At 35.4% G+C, this 12,850-nt stretch overlaps 2 protein-coding genes across 4 annotated transcripts; one reads left to right on the top strand and one right to left on the bottom strand.

Annotated features, from left to right (window-relative positions):
* Positions 1-1,806: 1,806 nt before the first annotated feature.
* On the top strand, positions 1,807-6,146 carry LOC113294724. The gene is made up of 7 exons (XM_026543100.1): positions 1,807-2,050; positions 2,162-2,407; positions 2,865-3,113; positions 3,199-3,863; positions 3,992-4,523; positions 4,752-5,087; positions 5,995-6,146. The coding sequence occupies exons 1-7, from the start codon at positions 1,807-1,809 to the stop codon at positions 6,144-6,146; spliced, it is 2,424 nt and encodes an 807-aa protein (XP_026398885.1).
* A 1,870-nt stretch (positions 6,147-8,016) lies between these two features.
* Positions 8,017-12,632, bottom strand: LOC113297543 (carbon catabolite repressor protein 4 homolog 4-like). 3 transcript variants are annotated; one of them, XM_026546039.1, is made up of 11 exons: positions 12,437-12,632; positions 12,202-12,311; positions 12,031-12,071; positions 11,454-11,503; positions 11,290-11,359; positions 10,977-11,098; positions 10,615-10,691; positions 10,217-10,361; positions 9,841-9,988; positions 9,176-9,317; positions 8,017-8,519 (listed from the first exon to the last, which is right to left on the bottom strand). In XM_026546039.1, the coding sequence occupies exons 1-11, from the start codon at positions 12,562-12,564 to the stop codon at positions 8,506-8,508; spliced, it is 1,047 nt and encodes a 348-aa protein (XP_026401824.1). In that variant the 5' UTR covers positions 12,565-12,632; the 3' UTR covers positions 8,017-8,505. The 3 variants fall into 3 exon arrangements, with proteins under 3 accessions (XP_026401824.1, XP_026401822.1, XP_026401823.1); XM_026546037.1 differs by lacking the exon at positions 8,017-8,519 and having other exon boundaries at positions 8,644-9,317; XM_026546038.1 differs by lacking the exon at positions 8,017-8,519 and having other exon boundaries at positions 8,644-9,317; positions 12,202-12,308.
* Between the last annotated feature and the right edge of the window lie 218 nt (positions 12,633-12,850).

Below are 12,850 nucleotides of genomic sequence, written 5' to 3'. Positions count from 1 at the left end.
ATTATGCAAGTTGATTTATTTGGTTTGTGTTAATTGTTTATGGCTTAACAAAAGCAAAGGTTTTCGGGATGAATTGTTTAGTCCAATTCGATTTTGGATAAGAGAAACTAAGTTAATTCTGATCTTAGTTAGACTTATCAAAGTGGAGGTTTCGGTTATTCAAGTCTAATCGAATGCCTTAACAAGAAATTTTAGTTAACTACCTAGTACTTTTCTTGTTTAAAAGTGAAAGATCTAAGTTATTAATGAGAATAATTAGAACCTGATGAGAAAAATAGAGTTGATTTTGATCTTATCGAACAAGCGATTGTATTTGTACAATCGGTTTAGCAAAGGAACTAAGGTGCTTAGTTGATTTTTGGTTTGCTAAACTATTAGGGAAAATTTCTTTGAGAAATTATTTCCTTGGTAACATATCAAAACAAAATTACTTTGTAGTTTCGGTTTTGATATTGGTTATCAAAAATGGTGTGTGGAACCCTCGTGCTTAACTCTTATAGGTTTTGCAAGTCTCTTTGTAAGATTTGTAAGATCCTTTCGGTTTGTCCTTTATTTGCTCGTACCTTTGTCATTTTGTGACAAAATGGGGGAGAAATATATGGAGTAAACAAGTGATATTGATATTGATTTGTATTGATTTGGTATCACTAAGGGAAAGACTAATGGTGCTTAAACGTTATATCTAACCCAAGAGTAAAGCATAGACTAAGGGGGAGTAACATATCATATGATGATGGAAATAACAAAGACGTGCGGATTGAAAATCTACCTATCTTACCTTTAGGGGGAGTATTAGCTTTGTTATTATAATGTCAACAACGTCATTTATGACTTGAATGTATACAGGTTATTGCGTTGTTGAATTTGGGAATCAAGCGTATGTGTAATGAATTCTTGTAATTTTTTTATCCATATGATGTAAGAGTTTTGTCACTAAAATTGACAAAGGGGGATATTGTTAGAGCATAGCTCGGTTGAACCCACCAAGCGTTAGTATGTCAAGTTTGGTTGTCATATTTTAGTGAACCAAAACTCATTTAAAGAGTCGCTTGATTATATACTAGAGTCAACTTCGTATAGGTTAGCTTGAAAGTATTAGGATAAGAGACATTACAAGTATTACGTGAAGACTTGAAGAATGTGAAGAAGTAAGGAGCTACAATGACGACATCATCCTTCCACTTGAGGTTAGTAATATTTTACTTGAACTGTTTCATTCCCTAATATATCTTTCAAATCGTGCATATTGAAAACATAACTGTGAAGCTGTGAATGATTATACTCTAGTTAGACATAGTATTAAGAAATACAATACTAAGTATAACATCTATCCTTTGAACTTCGTATAGGGGGTATATAATGATAATGAGAAATAGGGGGACTTCCAGATGGGGAAGGATTTTGTATTACGCTAAACTGTAAAGTTCTTTTTGTTTAGTCTGTTGTGATGCCAACTCCTCAGTTCATTAGTTTCCTTAGTTATTCATGCTTAGTTAGTTGAGTGGTTTCCTAGTTTAGTTAGATTTCTTTAAAATGTTAGACACGTTAAGTTATTTTCTTGTTATTCAAGTTTGCTTAGTTATAAATACTTTTCCCCCGAGTCTATAAAAGATACTTCAATTAATATAAAACTCAGTTCTCTTAATTGTTACAGACACAGAGGTGGCTAATCCCCATAAAAAAGGATTTTTTATCTTAGGGTTTTATCTTATTTTGTTTTGTTTCTGTGTTTTGGTTTAGAACCCTAACACCTGGTACGGAGTAGGTTTGTTCTAGTCACAAATTTCAGCAATTCTTTTTTCTATCATGACGATTGCCGAGTTAACTGATGAGGTTAAAGGTTTAAAAGATGAAATCAAAGAATCAGTCGACGATCTAACTAAACAACGTTTAGAATATATTGAGAAAGCTGAGGTTCAGGAAGGAGTTGCCAGAGCTAATCGTAAAGAAGACATGTCTGCCTTAACAACATCTTTAACAACAGCTTTGACAACATCCTTGTATACAGCTTTGGCAACTGCTATGAAAGACATTATTACTGATGTTCTTGGTACGGGAAGACATGGGAATCACTAATATAATAATAATGGTAATGGTGGTGTTGAAACTACTCCAACTATCCGTACAGGTTTCATCAACCTCAAATTTCTAACGTTTGAAGGTGTCGATCCTGAAGGTTGGATTTTTCAAGCTGACCAATATTTTAGCTTACATGGGATTACTCCAGCTTTTAAGATACCAGTAGTTGCTGCTCGTCTTAAAGGTGATGCCAATTCTTGGTATCGATGGACTAAGAAGTCTCTTACTACACCAACTTGGGAGGAATTTTGTACTTTTCTTGGTAATCGATTTGCAGATCATAAGTTTATCAATCCTCACACTGCCTTAACCAAATTGACTCAAACAGGTACAGTTCGAGAACTAATTTCTGAGTTTGGGAAATTATTAAATTTTGTGCATGATCTTCCAACTCAATACCTCATTAATCTATTTATTTCTGCGTTAAGAGTTGATATTGGCGCTGGTGTGAGTCTGTTTGAACCAAAATCTTTGTCCGAGTCTTTCAAAAAAAAAATTATACAACAAGAAGATACTATTCTTGCAGCTTCTTCTATTGAAAAACATTTTTGTACAACTCAGTCTAGACCGGCAGTAGCTACAAATTCACAACCCATAAAAAAGCATATTACCTCCTGGAACTAAGAGATTATCCTGGGAAGAACAAAAGTAAATGAGAGACAAGGGTCTTTGTTTCAATTGTGATGATTATTATAAGCATGGCCATTTATGTGTAAAACCCAGATTGTTGATCTTAGATATGGCCCCAAATATTACAGACAGTGATGCTCTGCATTTTGATTAAGAGATTCAGCATGTTCCTCCTAATACTACTGACTTGCAGCAGGAACAAGAACTTAAAATTTCTTTGCAATCTTTAATGGGTTCTACTTTTCCCAATACAATGAGAATTCAGGGCTATATCAAGGCTAAACCGCTTACAATTCTAGTGGATTCTGGAGCTACACACAATTTCCTCCATCCAGCAATTGCAAAGCAATGTGGCTATAAGATTGAATCATATTCTTCCTTATGTGTCACAATAGGTGATGCAGGTCAATTACATACTCATGGTTTTTGTCTAAACATACCAGTTAAGTTACACAATTACATTTTTTTTGGTTGATTTTTATCTTTTAGACATCAGCGGTTGTGATGCAGTGTTGGGTGTTCAATGGTTGCATACTTTGGGACTAATATCTTGGGATTTTACCAAATTGACTATGCAGTTAAAAATTAATGAAGAGGATATCATCTTACGTGGAAATAATTTTTCTTCTGTCATGATTATGGATGTTTCTCCCATGCAACGTTTACTATGCAGAGAAACTTATGGTTTTCTTCTTCAACCATCATCATTAAACACTGCTATTAATACTACTTCAGTTGTGCCGCCTATGATTCAAAAATTATTGTCTGAATATGAAGATATTTTCAAGATTCCAAATATTCTTCCACCTGAACGTTTGCATGATCATCATATTCCATTACTTCCTGGTTCTACTCCTGTTAATGTGAGACCATATCGTTATCCATATTTTCAGAAGGATGAGATAGAAAAAATTGTATCTGAATTACAACAAGCTGGTTTCATTCGACCCAGCTCTAGTCCTTATTCTTCTCCCATTTTAATGGTTCGTAAAAAAGATGGTTCCTGGAGAATGTGTGTGGATTATCGAGCCTTAAATAAACTGACTGTCAAAGATATATTTCCTATACCAATGGTGGATGAATTGTTGGATGAGATGCATGGTGCCACCATTTTTTCTAAACTGGATTTTCGTTTTGGTTATCACCAACTTAGAGTACATGAACCTGACATTCCAAAGACAACATTTCGAACTCATGATGGTCATTACGAATTTCGTGTCATGCCTTTTGGTCTTTCAAACGCTCCTGCCACTTTTCAGAGCTTCATGCATCATATTTTCAGGCCTTACTTACGTTCATGCTTGTTTTCTTTGATGATATTTTAATCTACAATAAGAGTCTTGCTGATTATATCAATCACTTATCCTTAGTGTTTGATATGATACGAACTAATAAGTTGTTTGTTAAAGACTCAAAGTGTGCATTTGCTCAAAGTTCTATTGGTAATCTTGGACATGTAATTTCTTCTGAAGGAGTTTCAGTGGAGAATGACAAAATACAATGCATTTTGTCATGGACAATTCCTACCACAATTAAGGCACTACGAGATTTTTTGGATTTAGCTGGCTATTATAGGAAGTTTGTTAGAGATTTTGGAAAAATCAATGCACCATTAACTCAGTTACTCAAGAAATATGCTTTTTTTTGGACTGACAAAGCCACTGCCGTTTTCCAACAACTCCAACAAGCTTTAACTTCAACACCAGTTTTAATACTTCCAGATTTCTCAAAAGATTTTTTGTTGGAATGTGAGGCTTTTGGGAATGGATTAGGTGTTGTTCTGGTGCAAACAAATATGCCAATTGCATATTACAGTAAGCCTTTATCTAGTAAAAATTGAAATCTATCTATCTATCATAAAGAGATGATTGTTGTTGTTTCTGCAGTTCAAAAATGGCGCTCATATTTACTTGAGAGACATTTCATTTATACAGATCATAGAAGCTTAAAGTACTTTTTGGATAAAAAATTATCTTCTATGGAGCAACAGAAGTGGTTATCCAAATTTTTGGGATATGATTATGAGATAATTTTTCGTTAAGGAAAAGAGAATGTTGCAGTTAATGCCCTATCACGTCTTCACAGCTCTGTTTTTCTTCTTTTTGCGCCAATTTTTTCTGGTCTTACTGACATTATTAAAGAGTGTCATGATGACACAGAATTGAGTGCTCTTATTCAACAGTTACGTGACAATGCTTCTTGTAAGATACATTTTTCATATGAGAATGGAGTATTGAGTTACAAAGGTAGAATAGTAGTACCATCATCTTCTACTTGGTGCACTAACCTACTAGAAGAGTTTCATTCCAATCCTATTGGTGGACATTCTGGATTTTTACGTACCTACAAGCGTCTACAACAAAGTTTTTATTGGAAAGGTATGAAAAAAGAGTTAACACTTTTATCTCTCATTGTGACATCTGCCAGCGTAACAAATCTGAAGCAGTAGCTCCTCCATGATTGTTGAGTACTTTACCAATACCTGCTGATATTTGGTTAGACATTTCAATGGATTTCGTTGATGGTTTCCCACCTTCCCATCGGAAAACTTCTATTCTGGTAGTAGTGGATAGATAATCTAAGTATGCACATTTTATTGTCCTCACACATCCTTATTCTGCCAGCTCTGTTGCTGAGATTTTTGTACGTGAAATTTTTCATCGGCATGGCATGCCAAGAAGTATTGTCAGTGATCGTGATCCCATATTCATGAGCAATTTTTGGGAGGCATATTTTGCTTTGCAGAATACCAAATCATGTCGTAGTTCTGCATATATCCAGAATCAGATGGACAAACAGAAGTTACTAGTTGAATTTTAGAATGTTTTTTAAGATGTTTTGCTGGAACAAAACCTAGTGATTGGCCAAGACAGTTACCGTGGGCAGAATGGTGGTATAACACAAGTTTTCATTCTGCAATTCAGATGACTCCATACCAAGCAGTTTATAGTCGTTCACCACTAACAATTTCATCTTACCAAGTTCTACATCTGTCAATGTTGCTGATTCTATTTTGCGAGCAAGAGATCATACTTTGAAGCTTTTGAAGTCACATTTACAAACGAGATTTTGCAGTCAATGGTTTGGTTTTTTTTCGACTACAACCATATAGACAAAACACTGTTGCCACTCAAGCTTATTCTAAGATTTCTCCTAAATTTTATGGACCTTTTCGTGTACTAGAAAAGATTGGTATTGTAGCTTATAAGTTGGACTTACCTATTATAAGTCGTATTCATCCTGTGTTTCATATTTCATAGCTGAAACTGAAACTTGGTTCTTCAGTTGTTGTAGATGCAAATTTTCCGATCACAGTGGATTATGATAAATGGGAACCGGATAAAATTTTGGAACGTGAAATGTTCAAGAGAGGAAATCATGCAGGCACTAAATGGTTAGTTCAGCGGAAAGATCATCCAAGGGAAGAAGCAACTTGAGAAGATGCTGATGAACTACTCTTACGTTTTCCAGATTTTGATGCTTGAGGACAAGTAATTTTCCAGCAGGGTGGGATGTTGCGATGCCAACTCCTCAGTTCACTAATTTCCTTATTTATTCATGCTTAGTTAATTGAGTAGTTTCCCAGCTTAGTTAGATTTCTTTAAACTGTTAGACATGTTAAGTTATTTTCTTGTTAGTCAAGTTTGCTTAGTTATAAATACTTTTCCCCTGAGTCTGTAAAAGATACTTCAATCCATACAAAACTCAGTTCTCTTGATTTAATCCCCATAAAAAGGGATTTTTATCTTAGGGTTATATCTTTCTTTTTTTTTGTTTCTGTGTTTTGGTTTAGAACCCTAACACAGTCAATGAAGTTTTAGCCTTACTAAAAAAAAAAAAAAACTCCATTTGGTGCCCCTTCTGGTTTATAAAAGGGTACTTCCACCTCTATTATAATCATCTTATCTGGTATGTTTTTCTTGAAATTCCATATGATTCCTCTCCACCCATTATGTTATTCTGATACTAAGTCCTATGGGATAAATTGAGCTGCTAGATTAGCAGTTAAGTGTTGCAGTTCAAAAAAAGTGTGGCCTGAAAGTTAACACTGATTCTCTCTTCTAGCATGTGCTCGCAGTTGAACTAGCAGCGAGATTGAAGCGCTGAATGGTTCAACGCCACAATAATCACCTTTAGGCTGAATGGTTCAGCGCTCACAAAAATCACACGGATCACAAAAATCACAAATTTGATATGACGCCTGAAATTGGTTGCGCTGAACCAAACAGCACTGGGCGATGTCCCAACTGACGTGTGCTGCTAATCTAGCTGCTAGATTAGCACCCATAGGACTAAGCCTAAAGATAACCATCTCCACGGGTCACCATGTAAGTACTTAAAAAAATTGTACAATCAACTGCTGGCTCTCCGGGATGGAAGTCAATTAATTACTCGGAAGTTGCAACGCAAGTCTAATTTTGTACCTACTAACACTGCAACTGCAGAATCAGCAAAGAAGGACTTCGTGAAATGGTGATAGTAACTTTCTCCAGTAAAGTTTGTCTAATCCAGGTAAAGTTTCTCCACAACAAAATGGACCATAATCCAGGAAATGCAATCCTTTCCTAGGGTTTAACTGTTTTGAAATGCTTACTTGATTATGTGGAAGAATAAACTCTAACATTCCTCTATGAATATATCTCCGTGCTGCCTTCTCTGATATGATATAATCAGAACCTGCATATCTTGTTTTTACTTTCACATTTTGCAAGAGTAATATTGCTTGTGTTGCAGGCATCACCTACAGATGGAGCTTTTGTTTGAACAATACCTCAGTGGATATAAATTGGAGTGCAGCACCACTTGTCAGGCAATACAACTATGGGAATTGGGGAGTAAGGTGTGCTATATTGGTGTGGTTCATCTGAAAAGCAAGATGCTCCAAAAGAAAAGAAAAAATCTTAACTTCTCCTGATCCTAAACACACAGCAACTGAAATTGCAAGATTGCTAATAGGGTCCTTATCTTGTAATTATATTAGAAATGATCTACACATGACAGCCTACCATATGGAACTCCAGTCAAACCGATAAATGGGTTCAGCCTACTATATGGAACTCCAGTCAAACCGATAAATGGGTTCTCAGAATATGATTTTGATAACTCCTACCAAACTAGTTAAAAGTGAAGGCATTGGCGTAGTCAAGCGAGATGTTGGTGGTTGTTTCAGGGCTTAAAAGATAAAACCAAGTCAAACGAGATGGTGGCTGTTTCAGGGCTTTAAAGATAAAATCAAATGATGCCGTTAAGTGCAGAGAGCTGGAGAGGAAAGCAGATCAAGAGGTCATAAAGTGAGCAAAGGAAATGCAACTGCAAAAGGTGGAGACTGGAGGAGATGCTTTAAACATACCAAGTTTTTTTACAACTCAAGCTTAAACTGCAGGGCAGTACCAACTCCTTCAGGAAGCTCTTAACATTGTTGAGACTTGTTCTACCTCTAGTTATCCTTTTTCTTTTGGTAAGCACTTGGGCAACCAGGTGGCACATTAACTAGCCTCCAAAGAGAATTCATGGTAATCCTGTCATGAGATGTCTGAAGCACCAACTTGCCTATTTGCTTGTGTTTCTAAGATCAAATTCTTATGTAAGTAAGCTTTATGTCCAACTTTCTTTCTTATATATAAGTCTTGTTTACCCCAAAACAAAAAGATCGCTACGAGATTTATCGAAGAGAGTAGCAATAGTTTGCTCATGGGACCTGTAATCCAAAGCTGAATTTCAAGCGACACGCATAATGATAGCCGGAACTAGGCGCCAATATTTGAGAACAGCGATCATAATTTTTCTTCTGCTATTTTAATGCCCAATTGCTAGCATAAACAAGAGAAATAACCAATTTCGTCAAACCTATGTTTCAAAATGGTCATTTACCATAACCCTTATTATGGTTTAAAAAAAGAAGAAAACAATTAGAAAAAAAAAAAGAAACAAACATTATAACAAGAACGAATATGTAATTTATAAATTCGAGCAACAAGAACGAGTATGTAATTTATGTAAGGAAGCAGCTGTAGCAGTTACTTTAACAAAACAAATTCGAGCAACAACATTTATTATATCGGGGCCAAGGTAAATGTGTGAGCAAGTTTAGAAGTGATCAGCCAACTTTGACACTAGCTGGAATTCAACTGTGCTAGCTGACAGTTGCACTCAAGCAAAACATTCTCACAAAAGTTAGATTTGTAGAGACGATAACAAGAAGGCCGAAGTTTCCATTTTCCTAATTACTAGCTAACAAATGATCCAAGTCATAATTCTAATTTTGTATCAATAGAAGCACCGTCTGGATCGAATTCTAACGTCCTACAAACTTCAAAATCAGTCCCTACAGGTAAATGATCGCTCGGGTGATGGTAGTTTGGTAGTCCACCAACTACATCAGCCGACTGAGGACTGGCAGGAAGGTCAAGGTAGCTAACCGGTTTTAGGTGCCCAGAGGGGGAAAAGAATATGTAATCGAGAGTACCAGTGAAACCCGGCGTGCAGTTTGTAAACAGTGGTTCACCTCCAATAGAAGCGTAAACACTCTGCAAGGAAATTGGTCGCTCTTCAGTATTTTCTACCATCGGGATCACAGTAGAATTCCCTGAGATAAGGTATTCGTATACCTGGAAAAACAGCAGCGGAAGTTAAGGTAGAATCCTAAGAAATCAATCTATCTAAACAGTTTTTATTAAATACATTCATTTGTTTGAAGGTGGAATGATTCTTCTTGTTCATAATAAACTATCCAGTCTCGACCTTTACATATCAGCTAGGTGTCAAGATATGGATAATAGGGTCCTTCTTTTCAGTTTCAACCAAGGAGAAAGACCAAAAATGACAAACCAATCTATTACTATTTCCGCACAGCAATCGTTTAAAATGAGAAATCCCACTCCTTTGTAATTTATAAGATCTGTACAAGCAATAGATTACCCATCTGGGTTTAATTTCGAGCTTAGTGAGTGTGAGACTCATCAGTTCTTTCTTATTCTTATCTATTTTTCAAGTTTAGGTTAGGACTGAAGTTATGACTGTAAAAAACGCCAAATTAATTTCCAGTATCCTACTGAAAATCTAGACATCTATTACTTACAGAAAAATTAGACCGTAAGTTCAGTAATAACTTGAGTAACAATGAAGACTAACCTTATCTCCAGGTGTAGAGTTGAAGTCGCCACATAAAACAACAGAAGATGTGCAACCGAATTTGTTTGAAGCAACCTCTTTAAACCGAGCCAACCGTGATAGAAGATATTTTACTTGTGCAAGCTTCACATCAGTCCATTCAGGATCCCTGCCGTCACAAATTTTCAATATTCTAAACTGAATATCTAAATAAACTAAATACGAACTTAAAAGCAGCAATCCATGAGATTTTATGAACATAAAGTGTCTGTGCAACTATCTACTGTGTGTTGGCCGGTTACCTAGTAATTCAATGGCAGTTATGGGATTCTTAGCGAGACAAACCAAAATGTATTCAATAATAATATATAAATGACATCACACAGGCCATCTTTACCAGTAAATATGTGTATTTGCCAAAATAATCAGATGTTGCTGAAGATCCTTAAGTTTAAATGCTCCCATTATCCCCACACAGTCACGTTTTAACCTTACACGGGGATCATTAGGATCTCCACGGTCACCAAAATCTTCCTTGGATGCTAAAAAGGATTTTTGTAAATATCATAAACCATTTAGCTACGAGAATAATAAACATAAATCGGGCAGAGGAAAATCATACACATGCACATATATGATCTTATCCAGAAATCGCAAATTGTAGCTTTCAAGAAATAGATTACAGAAAGTACAACTCAAACAGTACAGCGCATGCTTCACTAGAACAGGGAGTAAAGAAAGTGTAACTCGTAATGTAACATCTATTAAGCATCACATGGTGATCATCAGACTTACAAATAGATACCGCTTTATTTTGAACAGACTCTACAAGATCGTTGTAGTCTATTGTGTCCTCCAAGACCAATTCTGCACTGAATAAGATAAGATAGCAGAAAGTGAGTTCCAAGAAGGTAAAAGGAATGAAAGTTAAAAAACAGTTTGTTTGTTTTTCCGAATATATCGCAGAGAAATCCATAGAACTGCAGTTGTGATTGCAGTTTTCTGTTACATTGATCTCATTTTGTTCTTCTGTACATTCTCATGGAAACAGATATATAGGATTTCAACCCCTGATATACTTTAAGTTCTACAGAAGGAACGAATTGAAAGACTTCAGAATAGGCTACACGAAGAGATAGACTAAAAGGCTAAGATACCTATTGCACTTGTAGAAGATTGCACAACCGTCGCGCTTCTTTCCACTTCTCTGAATATATATACTCGAGTATCCAAGACTTTCAACATTTTCTTTGTAGAAGCTGTCGTACTCGTCTAGTTCCTGGAATGATCAATGACTGTCTTAGTAAAGATGGTAGCATCAAATCAAACTAATTGCAAAATAATGAAAAGCCCAATTCCAATGAGTTGAAAAAAAAAAAAAAAGAGAGAGAGAGAGAGAAACTCATATTTGAAAATATGGTAAATAATTTAATTCTCTTTGAAATAGAAAAAAGAAGAAGCAGTGACGACCTGTAAGCATAAGAAATCAGACTCGAGGCTTTTAAGAGTTGACAAAACTGCTTCGGATCGTGCCTTAAACCTACAAAAGAGATAGACAAGTAACAAGCTTAAAATAAGAAGAAAAACAGATCGAAAATAAACGACGAAGTACTCAGTATCACAACTTTGATTACCTAAGGCAGGGCTTCGGAGAGTGTGGAAAGTAAGAACTCTTCACATAACACTGGATATAAAAATGCGCTGACAGCATTAATTTTCATATAGTAAAACATAGAATTGGCGGATTCCAACTCAGAGAACAAGTAAACGCGAATATCATGAAATTTCTTAATTCATTATAAATCCTAAAAATATTCATATTTTTTTACTGCCTGTCAAATAAGTTGTTGCATCAAGTAATTTAACAAGATAATAGTAAATACATAACAAGAGTTCCATATCGGACAAAATGAAACCCAAACATGTATATAGTGCACGACTTAACTTAAACACGTTATGGTGATGCTATTTAAAAGGAAACTATCCTACAGATATTTGCAATGCCCACATACAGACATTTGGATCCAAGACTTTGTACCAGTACCAGATAGCGACACAGGCATACAGGCCATCTTTACATGGCAGTGGATGAATTTCATGGTCAGAATCAAGGATGAACAATACAGGTCCCCGTTCATTGTTAAGGAAATCACCAGTTAAACCAACAAGGATAAACGATATTCAAAGTTCTTAAGAAGATTTTGTTATTACCTGGCCCAAGATATTGTATGACACAATACGGAATCTCAAACCTGAAATACAATAATTATAAAACAAGCATTAACTACTTAGTTTATGAAGAACCATTTATTAACTACTTAGTTTATGAAGAACCATTTATAGAATATAGACCTAACGAATGTAACAATAAATCATATATACCATCACTTGTACTTCTTGAAAGACTTCCTTGGTCTTCTTTATCGACAACGGGAATGAAGTTAGGAAAAATTGGTTCAGTCACTGTGCTACTGCTGCTCATCCTAACTCTACTACAGACCAAAAAAAAAGAAAAAAAAATCCTTAATAAGTAGGAAGATGTGGTATACAACTACAAGTTCAATTAAACCTCGAATGTCTGAAAAATAAAAACCTAGATAAAAGATTATTAGAGTACCTTCTTAAATTGGAAGAGTGAAAATCAAGTTTCAAATTGGAGAAGAGAAATTGTTTCTTCGATATCGTTGGTCTTACAAATCTGAGCGGCAAATTTAACGTAGAAGTTATAATGCGGAAGGTATGCATTCTTTTTTAGAATAAGCGAAATTGGAAAACTGTTTGCTACCTAGGAAGAGAAGAAGGGTACTTCAGGGTTTTTGTGGTCACAGATTTCCTAACTCCTTTAAAACCTGTTTTAAAAGCGTCCATAGTTGTAGACCGGATAAATTTTTGATGGGTGCCCTTTTTTTTTTTTTTTTTTTCTATGAGGACATGGGGACAAATCAGATGTTGACATGTGTGTTTACAATTAATTGATTCTCACATAGTGAAAAAAAAACTGTAGAGGATGTTGGTTATCTTGACTAGTTCA

Source organism: Papaver somniferum, chromosome 7 (assembly GCF_003573695.1).
Source record: "Papaver somniferum cultivar HN1 chromosome 7, ASM357369v1, whole genome shotgun sequence".
NCBI lineage: Eukaryota > Viridiplantae > Streptophyta > Magnoliopsida > Ranunculales > Papaveraceae > Papaver > Papaver somniferum.
The sequence above is the reverse complement of the archived record's forward strand: the minus strand, read 5'-3'. Positions and strand labels throughout refer to the sequence as shown.

Coding starts and splice junctions, on each gene's coding strand:
- LOC113294724 (XM_026543100.1), top strand. CDS start 1,807: ATGACGATTGCCGAGTTAACTGATGAGGTTAAAGGTTTAAAAGATGAA. Junction 4,524..4,751: donor TATGCCAATTGCATATTACA/GTAAGCCTTTAT, acceptor TTTTTCGTTAAG/GAAAAGAGAATGTTGCAGTT. Junction 5,088..5,994: donor ACAAAGTTTTTATTGGAAAG/GTATGAAAAAAG, acceptor TTGGTTCTTCAG/TTGTTGTAGATGCAAATTTT.
- LOC113297543 (XM_026546037.1), bottom strand. CDS start 12,564: ATGCATACCTTCCGCATTATAACTTCTACGTTAAATTTGCCGCTCAGA. Junction 12,072..12,201: donor TTCAAGAAGTACAAGTGATG/GTATATATGATT, acceptor ATTGTATTTCAG/GTTTGAGATTCCGTATTGTG. Junction 9,989..10,216: donor GCAAATACACATATTTACTG/GTAAAGATGGCC, acceptor TTGTGACGGCAG/GGATCCTGAATGGACTGATG.